General features: G+C 37.7%; 1 protein-coding gene across 2 annotated transcripts in view; it reads left to right on the top strand.

The window, feature by feature from the left end:
* The window catches only part of DOCK4 (dedicator of cytokinesis 4), a 253,773-nt gene that overhangs the window by 130,005 nt on the left and 98,607 nt on the right, over positions 1 to 25,161 (top strand). For both annotated transcript variants that reach the window (XM_075059189.1, XM_075059188.1), the window contains exon 13: positions 12,654 to 12,779. In XM_075059189.1, the coding sequence (XP_074915290.1) occupies positions 12,654 to 12,779 (126 nt within the window). The remainder of the gene's footprint in view (positions 1 to 12,653; positions 12,780 to 25,161) is intronic.

Below are 25,161 nucleotides of genomic sequence, written 5' to 3'. Positions count from 1 at the left end.
TGGATGCAGAATGGAAGGACTCAGTCTCATGGATAATTTAGTGTCATTTGCTGGAGTGGGAACTGGAATGTGTTTTCTGCATGAATTTCCAGCCTAACAGAGACTAGAGTAGCAGGTAGTGGATCAAATTACTGTTCACTGCTAGTATTTGCAGCTGGTGTCAGGTATCAGCTTACTGGAAAACACCTGGTTGCCTAGTGTAGGAGACCAAACTGTTAATGCAAAGGGCAAATGGTACAGCCCTTGCTGCATTTAGTAGTGTTGTTATTTCTTATGTTGAGTTTGTAGTATTTGTAGAATAAGTACTATTAGATCTAGATGATTTTGTAATTATTAAACAAACCAGGTTTCAGTAATATCTGGAGTGGAGCTGGCTATAAAAACTATTTTTCCTATAATATTTTTTCTTAGAATTAGAAGCTAGTGTCTTTGTTTTACAATGCAAAAACCTGTGGAAAAAATGAATATTCCTGCATAGACATCACACCTAATTACATCAGTCTTACAAGGAAAATAACACATTTCTATTTCTCTATCTGTAGGACCAGAGATCAGTGAAATGGCTACTACAGATGCAGAAGACACTACTTACTGGCTTCTCACAAACCTTATAAAATCATTGCTTATTGCCTTATGATATATTTTAGATAGTGAAGCCTAGCCAAAGTCATTGTTTTCATATCAAAGCCTGGGCTTCTGTCAAATGTCAAAATCTCTTTGAACGGTTTGCAATGTGGGTCATAGTTGCAGATCTTATTCTTTGGTTGTGACTGTGAAACTACACTCTGGACCTTTCTTGGGACTACAATAAACAAATAGTATTGGATGTGGGCTGCTTTTCTCTTTAATAAAGCAGGCACTAATGCACAAAGTGCCTTGTAAACTGTTATTGATCATATAATAGCTGCTTCATTTGCCCACAGAATTACTGTGCCATGAGTGAACCTGTTGATTTTTAAAATGGTTTGAAGTGCGTTTTAGGACAAGGGGCAAGAGAACAAGGCCAAATCTGGTTGTCACTAAATATGGTTCTATACCAAAAATAAATAAATAAAAATCAGAGAATGGTACTCCAGTTGTACGTACTTATGCAGCATCATGGTTTTCTTCTTTCTTCTGATTTTTAGTAAGAATTTATCATGTTGCGACTTTATATTCTTGCTTATACCACTACTTCTTTTCTTTTTTCCCTAGTTCTTTAGACTATCAAAAGTTAAAACGTATTTTTTTAATACAGCACATGACGATGGAAGGAATGTCTACTAATTGGAGCAGTGCTTTATGTCTGGTGATTGGAGCAGTCCTTTGGGCTCTGAAGGTAGAGGGTTCTTGTCCACAAAAATTACCCACTTACGGCTGTGAGCAAGCTACACAGTTAAACAGTGATGGTTCTTACTGTAAATGCCATCAGCATCTTCAAAGTACCTCCTTAGGCAGGAGATCTTCCTGTAGGTACCTAAAGCTGAGGTACCTTTCATTTCCACCACTGTTTGAAGTTGAGAACAGGTGGGTAGTTGGATGCACCCAGGACACTTGCACTGTCAGTATACAGGTGAGCTAGATTTAGCAGTAGGCTTTAAAAAAATGCTGGAGATGATTGCTGTGACTCTCATGCCTGTGCTATGTCAGGGAATGTATAAACACTCACTGGTTTTACAGTAGAAATTTACTCCAGTGTTTGAGACATTCTTCAAAGACAGAAAATGTCTTGTTTCAGAGGCGGATTTGGAAAAGGATTTTCAGTCTGTCTCATGTCCCAGAGGAGCACACTAATCACTTGGCTTCTCAGACTTCCCTGCAGCAACTATTCAACTTTGTATACAATCAGATAATATTCGTTATACCATAGGGAAAGTGAAAGTGGCTTTAAAGCCTGCTGAGTAGTGCATGATGTTCTTAAGTGTGATCTGTATTCATGTCCTCCTAGCAAATCCTATAGAGGAGAGATTTAAACCCTGGTCTCATGTTACATGTCAATATTCTCTGCAATGAGTTATCTTAGAAAAAGCATATTCAAAAATTGATGAAAAATGGTCTACAACTTCCTCTTTCTTCACGTTCTCTCCTTTGAGAAGAAAGACTGGATAGCTTAGTCTTACGGGGATGCAAGACATTCCTTTTTGCTCTGCTTTTTAATTCAGGTTCCTAACATTCTCATGTGTAATCTCCTGTGTAAATGCCGATTTAGGTTTCCTTATAACAAGTCTTAAAAAGCTGCACATGCCTGATGCAGTAATTCTTGAAAGCTGAGACAAGGATACACATGCTTTTCAGTTGTTACAGCAAAGGAGGTGAAAATCCTTTCAAATCCTGTAGAGATTAAATTACTGGTGTAAGAACTTATAAACGTATCTAGCTGATTTGTAGCTTTGGACTCTCATGTGGATTCCACGAAAATAACAAATGTAGTGGGAAGGTCTTTTCCTGTGCCATTATCTTGGAATGCTCTGATGAACTAGACAAAAGTGTTGTAACCTAATTGCACGTTTACTGAATGCAGTATGGTAGCAATGCCAAACTTACATTGCAATTCCACTGGAAACACTTAATTATACATTAATGTTAATTGATGGGAGGGCCTTAAGCTTTAGAGGAAACACATTCAAAATGGTGATATTTCTTTTGCCACTCTTGGCTCAAACAGGATTTCTTCCTTTTTTTTTTTTCTTCCCTTTTTTTTAATATGGTGGCAGTGTTAATTTTTTAGTTGTTGCATAGGGGAAAAAAATGCAGCTCTTGAAAAGCCTACGTAAATCATATCCTCTTGCATACAGTTTAGGTCATAAAAAGAATAAAATCAGAAATTACTATATTGTATCTAGTAGTTGGCAGGAACATGAATTTTTAAACATGGTGGAGGCAAGACCTGAATTGGAGGCTGGTTTTAAGACAAATCCAGGCTGTGGTTTGATTTGTAAAAGATTGTCTTAAGACCGTCAGCCACAAACTGTTGTGCATCTTTCTCTTTTAAAGAAAGAAATTAAGTAGGTTTTTCAAATGAATAGTTTACTGTCTGTAATAAATTCAAACTTGTTTCCATATACCTGTCCAAAAATCTGCAGGCAGAGGGTCATCCAAGCTGATGCTACCTAAAAAAAGGAGACTGGTCAATAAATGGGCAACTGCATAATGCCATGATTGAAGCATGGAGGACTCAAAGCCCATATTGTTGACAGATGTTTGCTAAGAATCCCATCATGAGGAAGGATGAACTGTCATCTTGGGGGGGAAGTTATTAATCAAATCATACAGTAAGTTGGGTTGGAAGGGTTCTCAGAAGGTTATGTGGTCCAACACCAGTTCAAAGAGGAACCAACTTCGAAGTGGGATCTAACTTTTTTGAGGTTTATTGAGGTTGCTCATTCAAAGGCCAATTTCATTACACTGCTATCATTTTAATTCAACTAGACCAAAGCAAGTTTCATAAAGCAAACATCCTTGGCTTTAGGGAACTATTGTTACCTCATATGTTGGTTTTTTTCCTCAGCATACATGTCAGTTGGTACTAAATTGCAGTCTAGCTTAGTGGTCATGTAAGACTCAGTCAGAGAAGGCATGAGGTAGACCAGCCCAGTGCATGAACTCATCTGACAAAACGCAAATTCTGAGACATGTATGGAATTCTGAGACATGTATGGCAATGGAGGCAGTGGGGTAGAAACACTGGTATGTGCTTTGGGGCAGTATATGTCTTCCCATGCCTATTTACCTGCATTCAACAGCCTCTTGGCACTCTAATATCTTTTCTCTCTGGTTACTGTCAAACACTGAGAAATTAAAAAAAGCAGGTGGAGAACCATATACTGTGTCTGTTTCATCTCCTGTTTCACAAAAAGTAAGCTTTGGGTTACAAATTCCTTGATTCAGAGGGGGAAGTCTGTTAGAGTCACTGTTTACCTTGCAGCGGACAAACTGCAGAGGCCCCGTGAAGTGAGATAACTGAGGAGCATCATTTTTCCATGCTTTTTATGATGAAAAGCTACAAGAGATCAGATACAGCAGGGAATTGGTAGTTTAGTATAAGTTTACAGAGCACAGTGTTTCTAGGAACAAAGCTGTGGTAACTTACAGTATTTTCTAGCTACAAGAAATAGTGTGACTATGTTTGCATGACACTACCCTGGCAGTTCACAGCGTTACCCCACTTGGAGCTGTTGCAAGGAGAGCTTCTTCCTGTGAATCAGCGTGAGAAACGTCAGATGGGAAACAAAATGTGCATTCCCCGCTGGGAGCAGCTATAGTTGTTAGCCACAAAAAGGAGGCATAGGCTCACAGTGGAGAATAGAGTAGAGCAATGGCTAGTAGAAAACGAGGAGAGATGAGAGCAGGAGTGGTAACATGTACTGGACAGAGAAGATAGAACAGAATGAAGTACCTAACTTTTAGGTAACTCCTGGGCATGTGATTAATCACAGAGAAGTTCTCTGGTGTTTGTCTTTTCTCAGCAGGGTTCGCAGATGTCAGCGGTGCTCTGAAATTATTTTGTATATACACATCACTAACATTTAAACAGCAAGTGCACTTGTTTAATTACTCTAGTTCTATGACAATTTATTAATCTGTCAGTTTTAATCTTTGTTACGTTTTGTGACAAGGAGATTATGTGTATTCCATTTTGAGTTTAAGAATTAGTTGTCACTGAAGGCTGCTATTTGAAATACATTTAAAATAAGAATGGTGCTCATATGTGCTTCACTAAGTACACAATTAAGGCATTCCTTTTTGTTCTCAACAAATGCTAAAGCTGAAAGATTAAATATATAGAGAATTTTGCACATAAATTGTTCAAGATCATTTGGCACTGAATGACAACTTTGATGTATAAGAAAGCCAGTTTTAGAGCAGGTTTTTAGACAAGGATTTGTAGGACTTTACTTTTTCAAGTGCTTTTTACAGGGTGGGTGATATTGTTCAGCAATCTAATGAAAAACCTTTTTCTCAAATTCAGGAGTAAGCAAATCTTTGAAATTTGTAGCCTAATCTAGTATGTAATATTAATTATGGTAGTTTTAGGAAAAGATATTAGTCCTTAAAGGTGGCAGATTTATGGACGAGTCAGTTGTAATTTTGTACATTTTTACAGCAGTTCCAGCTTGTGGTGTTGTCTGTGAAGGTTCTGGTTTTACCATAAGGACTTTAAAAATCAAGTTCAAGGTAGATTTTTGGTGTAGTTATCTGTAAGTGTCCTTCATATGGCATGACTTGTAGACTGTGCTGGAGATGAGGGCTCTAATAAAGTTAAATTCATACTGTGCTCTTGGGTGTTGCTAAAAGACTTGTTTTTAGAGAAGAATGAAACATGTGCCGCTGTGATACTGTCAGGGCCATCTTCTATCCAGTAGAAGTTATGACTTGCTGTTCATCTCAGTACTGCGATTATAGAATCACACAATCATTTAGGTTGGAAAAGACCTTTAAGATACTGTCCAACCATAAACCTAACACTGCCAAATCCACCACTAAACTATGTCCCTAAGCACCACATCTACATGTCTTCTAAATATCCTTCCAGGGACGGTGATTCAACCACTTCCCTGGGCAGCCTGTTCCAGTGCTTGATAACCCTTTCAGCAAAGAAACTTTTCCTAATATCCAATCTAAACCTCCCCTGACACAACTTGAGCCCATTTCCTCTCGTCCTATCTCTTGTTACTTGACAGAAGAGACCAACACCCACCTCACTACAACACCCCTTCAGGTAGTTGTAGAGAGCGATCAGGTCTCCCCTCAGCCTCCTTTTCTCCAGACTAAAAAACCCCAGTTCCCTCAGCTGCTCCTCATCAGACTTGTGCTCCAGACCCTTCACCAGCTTCGTTGCCCTTCTCTGGATACGCTCCAGCACCTCCATGTCTTTCCTGTAGCGAGGGGCCCAAAACTGAACACAGGACTCGAGGGGCGGCCTCACCAGTGCCCAGTACAGGGAACAACCACCTCCTTGTTCCTGCTGGCCACACTATTGCTGCATGTGATTGAAATGGCACCCAATTTAAGCCTGGTAATTTCTAGCTAAGGCTACATAATGCGAATAGCTGGCTCATATTTCTGTCCCGGAGTTGGATAATGTCTTAGCAGTGAGAATTTTATAAGCCTTTTGCAAAAATCCATTTTGCTTGTTACTATTCAATAGTGTTGTTGACTTCCTTTACTTTATCTACTGAAAGAATAAAATGTCTTAAGGCTACTTCAAATGATAAATTGTAGAACATATATGCATTATTTTAGCTTCTTCAAGGGTTATATTTACAAATTCATAGCAAATGCTACCTGGGCTTTTATATTGGTGGGGATTTGTTTTTTAACACTTTCTTTAGGTCCCAGTTAAATGTTGACTGTTTATTTGAAATAAGACACATAACTGGAACGTAAGTAGCTAAATTTCTAATACAATGGTGTGAAAGCTGTTTGCATGGCAGAGCTGCATTTCATGAAGGAGAAAATAACAGGTGTTTCCTTGGAACTTTTTGTCTGTTATTTGCACTAGAAGCAATGTAAAACACTTATAATTGTAAAATTGTGTATTTTTTTAGTTAACAAAACAGTATGTAAAAAAGATTTTAAAAACTTTTGGGAAGATGATTCACCTTTGCCATGTAACAATGTAGTGTGGAAATGGATATTGACATGCTGTGCATATTGTTAGTAGAAAAGGACATTGATGGGCTTACCAAGGTAGGAATTGGAGAAATTACTGCTGAGATCTTTGTCTGTATAAGGAGGTTAGGCTAGATGCTTATAATAGTCGTTTAGCCTTCTGGTCCTTTAACCTTCATCCTATGGTGATTCTGGCAAGAAATACCTGAGGCTTTACCATCTCTCTGTGAAGAAATTCCAAGCCAGTTTTCTTGTGATAACATAATGCCATTTCCATTTAAGTGTTTATTTTCCCTGTGAGGAAGAAAAAAAAAACCCCGACTTTCCACACTTGAGGGCATTTCTGACATAAGCCTTAGGTACAAGAGCTCATTTAATTTGTGAGCTCCAAGAAAGTTGTCAAAATTTTGCAAAGGCTGTTTTTCTTGCATTCTTTTTTACTGAGTTAAACCCCAGAATTTAAAGCTGAGGAAAAGAGAGTTTGGAGTTTCCTTTGATAATATAAAATAATCACAATCAAGTCTTTAACAAGGCCGGCGAGGATTGAATCTACCTCTCCTTTATTTTTTCTCTGTTCCCAGACTGTAATTTTATGAGATTTACTACATCGATTTTGTTGTGGCCAAGTTGCACAAGATTTATATGATTTTCTTTTCCCAGATCACATTAAATCAATAAATCATTTATTTGCCAATAACAACTGGTTTTATTTTTGCAGTGCTAATTTGGACCCTTTAAACAATACCAGAAATGGGAACACCTGTATGCCTTCAGAATACTTTGAATACCCTTAGGCATCTTTATTTGGACAGATGCCCTATTTTATTACCTTTCTTAAAATACAAACAGTGCTGAGTAGGATTCTGAGTTGTGTGTTTTTTTTCTATGAGCTTCCTTAGCAGCTGCTAGGCATTTTCTTCTTAATATGATCTAGGATTCTCTGCTGCCAGTAGATAGAAGCTGAATGTAAATGCTTTCCCCTCCCCACAGAAGCTCAGATGCAAATAAGTGGTCTGTAAGCGTAATGAACAGTTGCCTTTTGTCATAACTAAATGCAGAAATCAATAATGCAGTAAAAAAGGCTGTTTTAAGGTAAAATGACAGATCTAATAAAAATCTGGAATGCTTATTCAGCAACTTGTCAATTTTCTGTATTCTTTCATCTGCATGATAAAAATAGTCTGTGGTGAAATATGGTACAAGTTAATTGTGAGAAATTTCATGTGCTTGCAAGAGAAATAAAAGCAGATCTGTTTGCAGTACCACACAGAGCCTAGTAGTAATATTTTCAAAACTGGAGTAAATAAAGAATAATAGCTAACACAAGAGGTTTTAATTACCACTAGGGAGGTAATTGATATTTTTTTCTGAGAGGACAAAGCTACACTGTATACCTAATTAAAGAAAGTGGGCCAGTCCTTCAGAGACTGGAGAATCATTTTCATTGTTATGTTTTAGCTCTTAATGTTTTAGAAATGGAAAATTTATAGTTATAAAGTTTTGGATAGATCCTAGGTCTGATAGGTGGTGTAATAATCATATCAGTCAGATGCAGTGTGTGGTGGCATGTTGCAGTTTTCTATTTGGCTTTGTCTGGGCACAGCTGTTCCATCAGGAATGCTCTATTTTTTCTAAAGCTGATAATTTTATTGGCTAGTGCATGAAATGAGATGAGAAAGAACTGATGTTGACGTATATCATCAGACTGGAATAAATTAAAACTAAAGGATGTTGCCTTTGTTATATGACAGAAAAGAGTATTCATGTTTCCATAGGTGAAATGTTAATGAATTAACTTTCTATCTCCATATACAAAAATAATATCTCTGCATTCTTTTGATTGCATTCCTTTTCCTTGAGCATCCTCTCCATCTCTCCCGGATTGGCTGCTGACAAAATTCTTTGGAAGCCTGCTCCACCTTGATCCAATCTCATTACTGTCTGGTGATTAAGTGTTCCTTTCTAGGAACAGTAAACTTTCCACTCCACCCCTTCATTTCCTCTCCATAGAGATAGCTTTAATCACTTGTAAATTGAGTTCAGTGACTTTCTGGCCATTATGGCATGCAAAATTCTGGTTACGTTTTGGTGAGGAAGGTGGTGTCTTTCAACTAGGCGGTTCCTCTTCATTGCACTTTGTTTTGCAGTATGTCTGAGGGAGTCCCTCTTCACTTCAACCGAATGTGCAACCTTCTGAGCATCTGAATTGCTCTGTGATGTGCCAGTATGTTTTAAATGATGTTAGTTAACTTTAACTGATAGTCAGGTAACTTGATTTATAATAAGGATACAAACTTCAGTCCCTTGTAAAACATGAATTAGTCAACCTTTTTAAAGTACCTCTTCCCCATGATTTTTATTTCAGATGCATGGTTCCTTAGTCATGATGGGTGTCTAGTTTCGTTGGCAAGTGTACTGTATTTTTATAGACCCATAAACACGGGATTGCTGTGGGTTGTAATTGGCCACAGGCTTCGTGTTTAGCTGACAACACAGTCCTCATTAACCTATCTGGCACTGGCTGGCTGGACTTGTCTTAGCCTGCCTGGAGATTTGTTCTGACTTGTAAAAGTATTTATTAATGACAAAATAATAAATTGAATCTACTTTATTTTAGCTCTTGCTTAGCATTGTGTAATTGTGTGGTGTAACCCACTTTGGTATATATGTTTTGTATTTAATAGATAGTTATAACATGTAGTTACTCTGTGTAGAGTTAGCTATCCATAACCCTAAACTAAAATGCAACACAAAAGAGTAAAGACATGACCATAACTGAGGTCTCGAAAGTACTGGCATGGAATGATACTAGAGGCCCCAGACCTATGAACAGCTCACCAGTTGCCAATTACTGGTCATCAAATAGTGTGACCTTGAGAGCAGAATAAAACCAGGTTTAGGGGAAACAAAGAGAACAAAGAACAGATATGTGGAATGTATAAAACACATCATATATGATGAAAGAAGATGTAATGCGGACTTGCAGACCAGTGAAGAAATAACAAGGTGTAAAGCACATTAACAAACATAAAAATTACTCCAAGAGAAGCCGAGAGAGAGAGCAGGAAGAAACAGGCAACATCCCACTCCTCGTGGCAAAGGACTTGGGGTGCTGATAACTCAGTCACCATATCCCACCTTCCCAGGTTGAAACCATTGACCTTAAGTCCCCAGAGGGATAGTGGAAGGGTGAGCAAGGGGTAGATACTTGAAAGATTGTGTGTATATATGTCATTTTAACAGTATTTTGTTTGGAGTGTGTTAGTATCATTGTAAACAGACTAATAATAACTCTTTGATTAGACTGTTAAAACTTTCATTAAGACTAAAAATAAGCTTCTGGCTTTTCATATATGGTGTGGTCCTCTTGCCCATCACAAGATCCTGAATGTAACAAATCAGTGGGAACTCAAGCAACCCATCCTGTAGCTTGGGTATCACACCTCAGTAACAGTATGCATCTTCTGATTTTAGGTCCTTAATGCAGGGGGGCCTAGCTTCCCTGCAAAATTAGGGGAGCTTTGAGAGAGCAATCAGAACACTTAACAGGGAATCGCCTTCTTTTCATTCCCTTTTCATTTGGCAGCTGGATCCTCGGTGGCAAGATTGTTAACTTGAAACCTTGGTTTTCAGAGGTTCTTCAGACTTCCTTCCTGTACACCTGTGCTCTGTTTCCATTCTCATTTAGTTTCACTCTTTCCTATTGTACTGGACTGTTTACACCATGTAACATTTTAAAGTTACTTTACTATCTTTAATCCAATGTTCTTCATTATTCTGAAGAGTTGGGGGATCCATACCATTTATATTCCAAAGATGTATTTAAACTATAGGTAAAATGACTAAACCATGTTTTAAGTGTGTTCACCGAGAGATTTTCTTGATGCTTTTGGATATAAAAAGATGACTCTTTGTTTTCTAACAATGAATGCTGTGAAATACACAGCTCTAATACCTTTCTCACATTGCATGAGCAAGTACTTCAAATCCAGGCAGCTTATTTCTCAAGTTAAAACTATTTTGCCATTGATGAGGGTTTTTTGACATTTATCTTATTTTTGAGCTAAATAAAATTCTTCAAGGAAATCTGTGAAATTTGTACACAAAGAAAACTCTAGTACTAATTAGATTTGAGGTCTACAACTTTTGTTTAGAAAACACAATAACTTTACTCAACACCAGGCAGCGTACAATATCTGATTAACACTGTTGTGGTTGATGTGATCTGGAGCAATGGCAAATGTTTGTTTAGGTTTCCAAGGAAACAGTGCAATAGGGGCATATGGAGGTATGAATACACATATGTATGTATAACAATTTCTTAAAATATAAAAGAAACAAGATTGGAGGTGGGCTAAATATCCATATTTGTAAGTGAGCTATACCCAGCCTAACTCTTCCCATCCAGCAATGAAAAACTTTTCACCTGCTCTAACAGTCTGAATTTTGCCTCTATGACATCTTACCAACCTCCTGTACTATCAGCTGGCCACAGTGTGGTTTGTTTTCTTGTCTACACCAATAATAATTGTCACTACTTCCTAAAAGTTGTCAACTGGATAACCACAGAACAAATTCCTTGTATCAAAACAATTAATGGCCATGGCATTAAATACAGTCCTTAAAATAGAATAGACTTCGCTGCATGTTTTTCCTTGTAAGATTTGTTTATGTACTGGGTTGGTTATGTGTAGGTGAGCTGTTTTTCATAAGAGAATAGAAGTCTGGTTCAGAGTATCATGTTCTCTGGAGTTGCCAAAATAATAAAATGTAAGTGTAGGTAAGAGCAAGAAGATAAAATTTGTCATGCTAATTAGATCTCTGATTGCTTTAGTGCAGTAACCTGGACTGGCAGTACTTCGTACAGATATTTCAAGCTCTGATTTAAGAACCATCAAACTTCCAGTAAATTTATTCAGTTAAATAGTAACATGGTTGTAGGGAAAATTTCTTCCAAAGCCCGAAGGATCAATGACCTTGTTGTTCAGTCTGTGTGTACATGTTATTTACTTAAGCTTAATCTAAAGTTAGTTATGACTCTTCTGAGTTGTCTGTTTATCTCCAGTTGTTCAGTGTATATGAAGAGTTTGCTCTTATCTTGTCCTTGATCTGTATGTTGACACGTGTTATGCAGTAGTAATGTTGGAGGTCAGGGAAGATTAATCTTTACAAGCTGTATCACCCTGACACTTGCCTCAGTGATTATATTTGAAATAACCAGAAGGCATGCCTGTTGTTTTTCTTAATCTCAGCTGTAATGAAGTATACTGTTTGCAGTTTATTTGTACACTGCAGATATAGTAGATGAAGTTATTCTTCCTTGTTTCTAGAGGAATAAATACTGGAAAATTATTATATGGCCACCCTTGCATTTTGCATGTCTTCTAGCAAACGTAAGAAACAGCATGATTGATTAAATCCAATGAATATTGAAAAAAGTTTTAATTTCAGTCATTATGAAATTACGGTGCCTAAGTAAAAAATATTGATTATGCTATGTTGGTTTATTAGAGTTCATTTCTTCACATTTTGGATTAATATATTGCATAACTTTGTATCAGGTTAAGTGATGTGTTGTAATGAGACTTCCACATTTCTCCCATAGATAGGGACCATTGTGTTTGCACCTTTTCTTGCATACCAATGAAGGCAGCATTGTGTTGAAGGAAGTGAAAAATTGAAATGGTAGCAAATATTACTGATTGACATTTCCCTAAATTGAGATCTCTTTAAAATTCTTTTTCCAGTTAAGGCATCAGTCCATCCCTATTTGAGATAGTTTTGATCCAATGTGTCATTGTAATTACAGATCAGTAATAATTTGCTAATGCTTTTTCATGGGTAGTTGTTTTCAAGTCTTTATTGATTTCTGGATGTTGGTAGCCTTCCCAAATACATAAAAATTTGGGGTGGGTTAGTTTGGTATTATTGAACTTCCTCTGAATTTTCTGAGTTCTCAGGAATACATGTATCCTTGCAATTATATGTAATTTTTAAGAAGTAGTGATCACCATAATCTGTTTGAATGTCTTATTTTTCCTTGTTTTTCTCTTCATTTTCAGGTCTGGCAGTTTCTCTTCAGTTGCTTCATGGAGACATAGAACAAATTAGGAGAGAGTATACATCTATGTTCACCCATGGAGTATCCATAACAAGGAAACTAGGTTTTTCCAATATTATAATGCCTGGTAAGTTAAAAAGAAAAACAACTCTCAATAAGCAGCAAAAGAAAGAACTAGTGAGAAATTACTTGTCTTTCAGCTGCTTTCTGAATAATTACTGTATTCTAAAACTTAAACTTTTCCAGCAACTTTTATGTTAGTTTTTTTGAGATAAAAGAAAACTGTGTCCCAGTGGCCCCATTGCATTATACATTGTATAGTTACTATATCAATGTCAAAAGGGCATACAGTCATAGCAGCCTTTTTTGAGAGATGTAACCCCACTTTATAGAAGTGAAGATCGCTGAATGCAAGACTGCTGAGCTCTATGCAGACAAAGAGATAGCCATCAGAACATTATGTTCATAGGAACTGGTAGCTTTCTAAATAAGGATCCACAGAATTTCACTGACACTGTACAGCTGGTTTCACGAGGTTTGTGTCTCACATACTGGAAATGAAGATACTGGAAATGGCTAATAATAGGGAAGTAGAGACTTTATTTTGATTACATTGTATGACAAAATATGCAAATGCTTAAACAGATGCTAAGGAAGGTAGAATGATTGTGTCACTGTGAATGTGAAGAAGCAAAGACAGGAAGAAGTTTGCAGTAATAGCTATAGGTCCATCCCTGACAGGAAATTTTTAAAAAGTTTAATGGGTTGTTGGAAGTTATAAGGCAAATGTCTCTTTAAAGGAAAAGCATATTTGCAAGCAGACTAGTTTGGCATGATTATGGTATTGTGTTGTTGTTGAGAAATTTTGCAGGGAGGAGCTCACATATTACTTTCAGCTGAGTCCACACACAATGCCTTGACTCTCTCAAATGTAAATCAACCTCATGACTTCCAGATTTTTAATAGAGACTACCACCTTCTTATACAGATCTGTCTTTTCATTCCTGTGTACCCAAATCAGAAGTAAGCTAAGGTTCTGAGGCAGGAATAAATAAGCTTCAATACTTCACTAATCAATGAGGACTTAAATAGGTACTTAAAACTCAGTAATGAGACTCAGCTTTAGCTATGGGCATGTATTTCTCTTGAACTTCTGCCTGAAACTTGACAACTGAGAATTCATTATTGTGTTCTTACTGCCAATTAAACATCTGTCCTTCTGCATCCTTGATCAGTACTACTAATCACTTAAAACATGCACAGAACACAAGTTAATGAAACAGTTTTAGCATTATTATGAAAATACTCTGCTGGTGTGACTGCAATATTTAGAACAATGAAATGCATGAGTCAGGTGCCATTTAATTTGAAGGGAGATTATATATGCATGTTTAATGGAAGCATTCAGTTGAAATCTTATGGCTTATTAGCTAGGGCTTATTTGTTGTATTACTGTTGGATTTCTAATTTGAATCAAATGAGTATTGTAGATAATATGGCTGATAACAGTGGAAGCAATTTTACTGAGCACACTATAAGTCCCATTAAGAAACCTTTCTCCGTTTATCAATGATTTAGTGACCTTCTGCTCTATGTTATCAAATTTTCTAAGTTCTATAAATAGCTCTTGTATACCCTTACTTTCCAGTTGTGAAATAATTTGATGTACTAAACTGCAAAAAAAAAAATGTTATAGCAGAGTATTGTGTAATCAGCTGCTGGAGGAGTTTCTCAACTCAGTTTCAAAGAACTGCATGGGCTCATTTTGTCCCTTTTTTAAAAAGTTAAAATAATATATGGTTCTGGTGTACTGCTTTCTCAGTCCAAATGTATGCATACCTCAGTTTAGAAAATGTACAACTTCTTATTCTGTGTTTACTGGCATAGAAGGGATTTCTCCTAAAGAGAAATAATCATCTAATTCTTGCAGTGACAAGTTGCAAGGGCTAACCAGAGCAGTATGCCCTAGGCACTGAAATGCCCGCAGGAACCTAGCCTTTGAAATGCTTTTTTCTTTTAAAGTTTCCCTTTCATTTTGTTTCTCTTCTAGTGTCTTTTTTTCAGAGATAAATTAGAGAACTTCATCCTTTGCCACTGGAAATGGTCATTAATTAGATCTTATTTTATATTTTTGTTGAAAGTAAGTATGTTGCTGTGGCTAATTAGCACTTAAGTTAGGGTTCTGAACCAGACTCTCTTGAATTATTCAGTAAGAAATACTTCATGCTGCTAAACTACACTATCTCTTTTATAAATGCCATATTTTAAGTCTTTCTCCTATTCTGGTGTATTTAAACTCTCTCTGACCTTCATTTTTCATCATATCAATCCTTTTCTCTTTGGAGGTTTTGCTGTTGAAAGTAACTAGGATCAGCATACATGCCAAACCAGAATTTTCTTGACAATAATAATGCATGTTTTTATAGAGCAATGCTTTTTATGTCACTGGAGCCTGACAGGGTGAAGCCAAAGAATGCTTTTTCCAGGACCCATTTTTTAATGAAGAACTCCAAGTGTTTTAGGAAATGAAGTAGATGGCTAGAAAAAGCATATATGATTCAAAAAAGGCTGTGAAATAAGTAACTCATTTGATTTTAGCTGACAGAAGAAGGACAGACAGTGAAAGTGTCATCTTGTGAGTCTAATCATCATGCATTTTCTAGGTTTAACCAGGATTTAAGGGCAGGCTCTATGCAACAACTAGTAAACTCCTTTCCAGTATCCTAGTGTGGCAATCTGCAGATGCACAAGTCGGTATTCTCTGAAAGCTTTTACAGCATAAAAGGATAACTGTGCTTACACCCTGAATTTCTGTGTTCACCATTTCCTGAAAGCATGAACATCATTACTTACTATATAAAATTTAGCATTTAATATTTATGAACATAGTATACTTTTTGAGCAATACTTTAAGTTAGGTTAATGTACATAATAAGTGATGGAATGTGAAATCCCTTTTGTATTTTTCTATACATACTTTTACCAGCTTTTTTGCTGTTTTATGTAGTGCACTCTCATGGAATCTATTTCTAAATTTGACTTACAGCATCTATAGCAGTGCATAACTTCAGTGCTGCATAGGCTCATGTGTTCTAGCACATGTGCATGTACATATTATTTTGCATCTTTGTGGAAGATATCTAATTCCATAAAGAAGCCTGATCATTAGTGTGTGTTGTCTGGGGTTTTTAGAGTTGGAATAAACCCTAGCACAGCTCTTTGTCTAAATGGGGACTTATTGGAGGAGCCATAGCTCCCTGCTAGGACTGCCAATTGTAAACAGACTCTAAACTGTCATGTGGTAAGCATTCATATAGTTGCACATCTTCCTTTTTTTGTGCTTATCAGACCAGAACTGCATCTGCTTTACTTTAAGCTATACTGTTCTTAATAGTGTTAGGTCCATTACTGGTAGTAGTTGTCTTGACTACTTGGTACATTCAAACCCAAAATCCATTCAGCATGAGACACTAGCACATAAAGTAATCTACTGTCTTTCTGTAGAATCCTTTTTTTGCTAAGCAATTTAGTTAGGTCCAACCCTTACTTCCTGGAACTTTACCTATAAATTTACTCTGTGCAGCTTTGTCTATAATATCAAAGGTAATTCTGAATTAAAACAGCTATAGATGCAATTTTGAAAGGCTCTGTGTCTTACAGAGGACAGCAGCTCGCCTTTGAATGTCTTAGTCCATAAAATGTACTGAAGTGTATAAACAATCAACCTGTTGGCTGACATCTCAACAGATTTTCATAGATGGATATCAATTTGCTATAGACACCCTTTTTCAGCTCATGATCTGAACTGGTGGCATTACCACTGCTGAGATCTGACCACCACTTGCTTTAAGTTAAGGTCAGAGTTTATATTTCTTCCTGTCCATCCAAATTATTAAACTCTTATGATATTAGAAGAGGTTAAAGTATTGATGACTCAGTACAATGGTATTACATTGACTGTTGTTTTCCTTGTACATAAGCTTAGAGGATCTGTAATGCTGGTATCTGTAGCTGAGTTAGTCAGTCCTGACTACAAAGTTCTTGGCTTGTACTCCTTCACTCTGAATTTTTGAGTCCTCTTCTAATCCTGTGATATAATTTCACAGATTAACACAGCTAAAGACTCTACATGAGGCTGCAGTATTAATTTCTATAATGGAATTTTCATACTTTCAGACTTATTTGTCAAACAATAAAAGTCGCGTTTTGTTTCTTAATGTTCTGTCTTTTTTCTTTTTTTACAATTTCTGCTCATTAAGCAGATAGAATGAGCTGCCCAGGATGTTGCAGTGCTTTTAAGTTTCCTACATTAAGCTTGCCTATCCTTAATTTAGGAAAAGCAACAGGTTTTTTACCATCACATCTGCATTGCTCTGCATTTGTCAACTTTTAACTTCATTAGATGTCCTTTAGCTGTCCAGTTAAATCTCATCAGAATCCTGTCTTTCAAAGCTACTGAGTATAGTTATTACTCCAACTGGATTATTAAAAGGTCTTTTATTCTTTTCATGTGTGAGTACATGTTCACCAATCTTTCTTACTTTCTATTTTCAGAAGCTTTTAAAATGAAACTAGAACTAGAATCTTTGTCTTTTTATACAAATGATCTCACAAAATGCTATCCTTGTGATAACATGCATTTTTCAATGATGTGATTTTGACTAGAAGCATATTCCCTCTTTCAAAGCTTAGAATAAGTGTCTGGAGAGCAAAAATGTAAAGAAAACTATGGAATCTGTTCTCTTCATCATGGTGTCTGTATCTGTCAGTGAGCTTGGACTTAGTAAAGAGCTGTTGATTCTAGGAAAAGAAATACATGTCTGACACACTTAAGCATTTTTCTCCCACGAGCAGTGGTATGAATTTTTCCAATCTTCTTTATCCTGTATGGAGTACAAACAGCCTAAATTTAACACCTGCCATTGTTTGCTGTTCTGATTTCCAAGAATCCAGAAATATGTATTTTTAATTACTGAAAGTAATATTGCCTGTATATATTAGTTACACAGAATATGTTTAAGCAATATTGCGGAGTAAAGACACCCTGAATTTGACCTTTCACAAAACTGTAGTGCTCTATGGGGAATATCCTCTGCTTTCCAAATCCTATTTTAATACTTTTTTAAAGCTTTGATCCTATCCACCAAAGGAATTATCATTTCTACAAGTCACCAGAGAAAACAAAGATACTAATACATGGCTACATACTTGGTTAGACAAGTGCAAGGAACTTCTATATTGTTTTCTTTCTTCTTCCCATTTCCTCTGTCTTATTTTCTTGGTTCATTAGGAACTGAAGTAAAAATAGAAGAGAACTATGGAAAGGGAAGAAAAGCCAGAATTTAATTGGACTTCCCTTGATTTAAAGTCTCTGGAAGTGGAGAACAGGGAAAAGGGTCTTCTGCAGTTTATAGTATTTGGAAGAGTAAGCTGGCTTTCTTTTGAGCATAGAATAAGTAGCAGTGATGCATGGGAAGTGTATACAAGGATAATTATGGCTTGGAAGTCTTTCTTCAATAAACCAGGTAAGGAGCACTACCAAACTAACAAGAGAATGCTTTAGCTCTGTAAAAATAAATGGTCTTTCAAAATTCTGTTGAAAATATTTTCTTTATATTGTAGCTATACAAAATAAACAGGTTAAAGTTTTCAGTTTAAAAAGCTTGTAAGTCTTTTATTGACTTGTTGAGAGTTTGTAATAAAGCTGAAAATGCGATAATGTTCTGTTGATAAAGGACAGTAGGGTAACTGTGAAAAGGAATCTGTTTATTCATCTTTGTCTTTGATTTAAATGCCAAAGCTTACTTAATCCAATAGTAAAAAGGCAGTAGTGTCACCAAAGTCACCAATGCTCTTGAAATTCTAACACATGCAGAGTTGTTTTAATGTTTGCCTTATATAAACAGGACTATCGGTGATAATATAAAAAACAGCTAGCAGTATATAAACAATAGAAGTGGTCTTATTGCTTTCTCCCCATCCCCTGTCATATACTTAAATGCAGACTTACACCCCTCCCCTGAATAGGTTTTTGTCAAGTATCACCCAGAAGGTCCCAGTCTCATGCCTTTTCTTTGTTTGTATATATTTAAGCACCAAGTACAACACTTTCTCATTCTTGAGTCGTGTGTGAATATTACTCATAAATAGTAATTATTGTAAGTCTATGCGAAAGCTTCTTGCAAATAGCAAAGTTGTTCTTTGCCACAATAATGGAGAAGTCAAGGTATTGCTATGTGGGAAGAAATTTCGCACTGAACAGACAGCTGACTGGTGGTTGTCACAGTCTTCAAATATGGCACACGTTTACTGGCAGCTTCAAGCACATCAATGAGGTTTGCCATTTCTTAAAAGCGTTGGATACATTCCCTGATAAGCATCCAGCCATTCTTTCAGTACCTTCTACAATGCAGAACAAAAAAAGAAATTGTTTCAATAATTGGATTTCACTTCCTACAGTGATTAAATTCTTTGTGAAATGCAGTGTGCCTGTATCTTCCTGAGCTGATCTCCTTAAGGATGCCCTTCTCTCAGATAACATCCTTCTGTACTGTGATTTTCAGAAATGATACCAGATTGCTTAACTTGAATTTTTTTAGTTAAATACAACACTGGATCATGTGTAGGAAATCGGGAAGGGAGGGCAAGAGACTGGCATGGCTGAGTAAAGATGTGCTGGTCAAACTAAAGGACAAGAAGGAAATGCACAAGCACTGGAAGCAGGGACAGGTTTCCTGGGAAGAGTATAGGGACATTGCCTGGTTGTGTAGGGATGGAGTCAAGAAGGCCAAGGCACAGCTGAAGCTAAACTTGGCAAGGGATGCAAAGAATCATAAGAGCAGCTTTTATACAGGTATGTCGGCCAGAAAAGGAAGATCAAGGAAAGCATACCCCCCGGATGAACGCGACTGGCAAACTGGTAACAACAGACAAGGAGAAGACTGAGGTACTCAATTTTTTCCCCTCAGTCTTCACTGGCAATCTCTCCTCCCACACCTCTCGAGTGGATGGACCTCAAGGCAGGGATTGGGGGAGCAAAGTCCCTCCCATTGTAAGAGAAGATCAGGTTTGTGACGACCTGAGGAACCTGAACATACATAAGTCTATGGGACCTGATGAGATGCATCCTAGAGTCCCGAGGGAATGGGCTGATGTAGTTGCCAGGCCACTCTCCATGATATTTGCAAAGTCACAGCTGTCGGGTGAAGTCCCCGATAACTGGAAAAAGGCAAACATTGCACCCATTGTTAAAAAGAGTAGAATGGATGACCCTGGGAACTACTGACCTGTCAGTCTCTCCTCTGTGCCTGGGAAGATCATGGAACAGATCTTCCTAGGAGCTATGCTAAGGCACATGGAGGACAGGGAGGTGATTTGACACAGCCAGCATGGCTTCACCAAGGGCAAGTCTTGCCTCAACAACCTAGTGGCCTTCTGTAGTGGAGTGACTACATCAATGGACAAGGGAAGAGCTACAGATGTCATCTCTCTGGACTTCTGTAAGGCCTTTGACATGGTCCCCCACAACATCCTTTTCTCTAAATTGAAGAGGTATGGATTTGATGGGTGGACTGTTTGTTGGATGAGGAATTGGTTGGATGGTTGCATCCAGATGGTAGTGGTCAACAGCTCCATGTCAATGGCCAGCTAGAGATCAGTGATGAGTTGTGTCCCTCAGGTGTCTGTACTGGGACCAGTACTGTTTAGTATCTTCATCAATGACATAGTGGGATTGAGTGCACCCTCAGCAGATTTGCAGATGACACCAAGCTGAGTGGTATGGTTGACAAGCCTGAGGGATGGGATGCCATTCAGAGGGACCTGGACGAGCTTGAGAAGTGGGCCCATGTGAACCTCATGAGGTTCAACAAGGCCAGGTGCAAGGTCCTGCACCTGGGTGTGGGCAACCAGTATCAATACGGGCAGGGGGATGAAGGAATGGAGAGCAGCCCTGCTGAGAAGGACTTGGGGATGTTGGTGGATGAAAAACTGGACGTGAGCCAGCAATGTGCCCTCATAGCCCAGAAAGCCAGTTGGATTCTGGGCTGCATCAAAAGAAATGTGGCCAGCAGGTCAAGGGAGGGGATTCTGCCCCTCTGCTCTGCTCTGGTGAGACCCCCCCCTGCAGTACTGCGTTCAGCTCGGGGGTCCTCAGCACAGGAAAGACAGGGACCTGTTGGAGCGGGTCCAGAGGAGGGCTACAAAAATGGTCAGAGGGCAGGAATACCTCTGCTATGAAGAAAGACTGAGAGAGTTGGGATTTTTCAGCCTGGAGAAGAGAAGGCTCCAGGGAGACTTTATTACGGCCTTTCAATACTAAAAGGGGGCTTATAAGAAAGGTGGGGACAGACTTCTTAATAGGGCCTGTAGCAATAGGACAAGGGGTAATGGTTTTAAACTAAAGGAGGGTAGATTTAGACTAGATATAAGCAAAAAATTTTTTACAATGAGGGTAGTGAAACACTGGCACAGGTTGCCCAGAGAGGCTGTAGATGCCCCATCCCTGGACATGTTCCAGGTCAGGCTGGACGAGGCTCTGAGCAACCTGGTCTAGTTGAAGATGTCCCTGCTCACTGCAGGGGGCTTGGACTAGATGACCTTTAAAGGTTCCTTCCAACCCAGACCATTCTGTGATTCTATGAAATCATCAAAGTTCAACTGCCAGAAAGGCATTAGCAAGAGTTTAGTATTGCTGTAGCATTCCAGGATTTAATCTCTTCTCCCCTTCCCACTCCAAGTGTATATATTAATAAACACATATATTTTGGTAGTTAAAGGATTTGCAATCTCCAGGTTGTGACTACTGCAAATACAATCAGCTTGTAACTTGCTGAAATTTAGGGTGTACCTGCTGATGGTCAGTGCTGAATCACTCAGACATAGGGCCTCCTACTTTTGAATTGAGTTCTTCTGTCTTGTTCCCTGTGTTTCTGTAAACTGCTTGTTTTTATTGTAACTTTAGCTGTGCCAGCTCCAAGTTTACTGTGCTAAAAAGGGAATTGAATATTTCTTGCCCTTGTCTTTTATATTCCAGTTTTGCTTATTATTGTCAGTATGTCAGCATGGATAGTAACATCACAGAACATCCTAGCTGCTGAAAGGCATAGTATGGATTGACTCGAAGGGTAGGAGGCAAGGTGGATTTAGGGGCCCTAGTCCTCTCCTCAAGTTAAAATCACCTTCTGCATGTTTTTTTGAGATCCTCCCACTGACAGAAGCTACACAGCTCTTGTCCCATTCTACAAAGTATTCTAAGGAGCTGTTCTGTGAAATATTTTCCATCCACAAGATTTGCATCCTGGATAATACCATTTTTTCTGTGTCACATCCAGAAATTTTCAGTCCCTACAACTGAAATTGTTTTAAGAGTTGTTCAGGTCATGTTTAGGGTATAAAACAAAGCAACTCATTAGCTTGTATTTTACAGAGATGTAAATGAACAGGAACTTTCTTTAAACAAAATAATGTTTTCTGCTCCTTTTCAATTCGTGGTTCTAAAGGGCCTATAATTCTGAGCAAAGCTTTCAAGAAAGCAGTTCCTAACAAAAGCTCCTAGTGAGTTTTGTGTAATCATTTTTAAATTAGCGGCTGCTGTCAGGAGAGTTTAGATTTGCACACTGATAGCTTTCACTATAAGAAATACTATCTTGTTCAAATACCATCATGCTGTGTTTTGTTACAGTACTAAATAATCAAATTGGAACTTATTCCACTTGAAAGTTTTTTGAGGGTAGCTGGCAAGCTAAACTCTCTTTTCTTTCTAACAAAGACAGCTACCTTTGATCTTTGACAGTGATCTTCAGCTTGAAACCCTTGTTCCATATTAATATGCTACAAGAAATTCTAAATGTGGTTGGAATATGAGAAAAGTCTTGTTATAATATCTGTGTTGCAATTGTAACTCACAGCTACCTCACTGTAAGCTTAAAAATAGTTTTGTGATGAAGGATCATTACTTTGACACTTAGGTTAGGTACAAAAGTTTGTAGAAAAATAAAAGAACGAACAATACGTTCATACAAATGTTCTCCTGACTAGTGATTCCCTGTGCTGTTCCCGTCACCTGAGGTTCAGTGGGAGCATTCAAGCCTCTGTGAGCTGGGGGCAGCTTGCACGTGGGTCCCACGTAGCTGGGGGTACATCCTATGAGCAGCAGCAGACCAGTGCTTGTATGCAGGTCCTGAATAGAGGCGATTGTGCCTCCTACCTATGAAGGAAAGGGAGCCTACAGAGCCATCCCATAATGAAACTGTGCGGTGGAGATAATAGGATGCATTGTCATTTCCAACCTGCAAATTACTCCTGGCTCTTTTCTCTTTACTGGTTATTTAAGATTTGTGTTTTATAGTTGGCAGGCTCAGGAAGGCTGACCTGCATTAGCTAAGTGTGTCCTCCAGCAGTCTGTCTTGTGGTTGTTTTTTTGACTTTAATTGGCCTTTTCTCCTGCTCCTTATAATTGCCTCTTTCATATAATTGATGCTGATCAGGTCTCTGTCCTCTGCTCCCGTTCAGCCCTTGGACAATTCGCTGCCAGTTGGATTGAAGTCATGAAGCTTCTTCTGTTTCTTCTTTGGTCAGAAACCTTGAGCTGTAATGTGCCTCATTAGCACCTACATCTGGGGCAAGAAGGGTTTGCAGTTTTTCCTCTCGCAGCCTATAAATAGTGCTTTCAAGATATTTTTGTCAGATCAAAGCTGAAATTTATTGGCAGGAACATATGAAGTCAGGTACTGCCAATGCTGTGCTGTATAAATTTTGATTTAGCAACCCAGATATTTCAATTCAGCACCTTTCACATACAGTTAAATTCACGTACCAGAGTAAACATCCCTGCAGAATGTACACTGAACACTTGTGTTGCATGGGAAAGTTAAGGCTGTATAATCATCCACATCACTGCAGTCTCATCATGTGCGATTGAGATTCAATTCTATAGGCATGTTTTCAACCAGTAATTAAAATCTGATATACTGTACTATTTAAGATGTGTGTCTCTTGTTTCCTTCTGAATTCCTCACATTTGGTCAAGTATAAGACTCTGTAAAAATCTCAGTACAGATACACCTAGAAGAGATTTGAGTCATGCAGATACTTTGGCTGAAGATACCATTTGTACTCACCGAAGTCTACCTCAGATCTCAGATATTCAGCAGGACTTTGCCTTTCAGTGCTACTTATGGCTGTAATTGCCCGTCTTAGTGAAAAGATGATGATTTAATTGATCAGAATTATCTGTCTTGGATACTGGTTAAGGCAAAGATCCCATAGAAAAATCATGCATGTTCTTGTAATCAAATGTGTAATTATAGTTGCCATAAATTAAAAAGATCAGTTAATATAGATAAATTCAATAATTTGCTGATGTTTGAATACTTTATAGAGGAAGTTGGAATTGTTTTTACTGGAAGAGGGGCTACAAAAGAATGCCTGAACTTAATTTTACATAGTTGATCTCAATTTTTGGAGAGAGAATTTCTGTTAAGGAAGATTGAAGCAATGCCTTTTCTACACTGAGGAAGTAAAAGTGATTAAGATATCTCCAGAGCAATATGTTGAGAGTGAAATAATTTTTAAAATTTGGATCCAAATATATTTGTCGAAGTTTTTATTATAGTTTTCTTTCCTTTTTCCTTTCCAGAGTGAAGTTTACTTTCCAAATCCATTTTCTTTTTTACCGTCAGCTATTTTCTGATAAGGCTTTGTGCTTAATTTTTACAACCCCATTGACTTTTTGATTTTATGAGCTTTTACTCATAATATATGTTCATACAAATATTGTGCTAAAGATTTGTGAGGAGCATGGTTTTAAGTTCTTAATGTTCCGGTACAGTTACCTGAACTGCGCAAGTTCAATATAGTTGGTTTTCTTACACTTTGGTAGCAAGTAGCTATCTTTTTTAAACCAAAAGTGAAATATATGTGCATACAAATCCAGACAGAAGGTCAAATTTAAACTAAAGTGTACATTTTTTTTAAAGATTATAAAATGTCAGATATGCTATATACTTTGAGAAAAGGAAGCTGCTGCTGTATCTGCTTGATGCAGACTGTACCCTTTATATATAGCCCATAGTTTACAGCTTTGGATTAATTTTATAGTCTCTTTCAGTTATCTCCCTTCTGTTTTTCTATCCATTTCCATATAAAACATTGTTATTCCTTGTATAGCGTGAGAGGCTTTGTCTCCTCTTAGATTTAATTTGCCTTGCATGATAATGGAGAAAATCTGGCATTTTCTTTCAATAACATCTAGATTTGCTCTGAGATGTTGAAAACAATAGAGCTTTGTGAATGGATGTAAATCAGGTGTCCTGGTTTCAGCTGGGATAGAGTTAATTGTCTTCCTGGTAGCTGGTACAGTGCTATGTTTTGAGCTCAGTATGAGAAGAATGTTGATAACACACTGATGTTTTCAGTTACTGCTCAGTAGTGTTTAGTCTGAAGTCAAGAGTTTTTCAGCTTCTCATGCCCAGCCAGCGAGAAAGCTGGAGGGGCACAAGAAGTTGGCA

Source organism: Buteo buteo, chromosome 28 (genome assembly GCF_964188355.1).
Source record: "Buteo buteo chromosome 28, bButBut1.hap1.1, whole genome shotgun sequence".
NCBI lineage: Eukaryota > Metazoa > Chordata > Aves > Accipitriformes > Accipitridae > Buteo > Buteo buteo.
The sequence above is the reverse complement of the archived record's forward strand: the minus strand, read 5'-3'. Positions and strand labels throughout refer to the sequence as shown.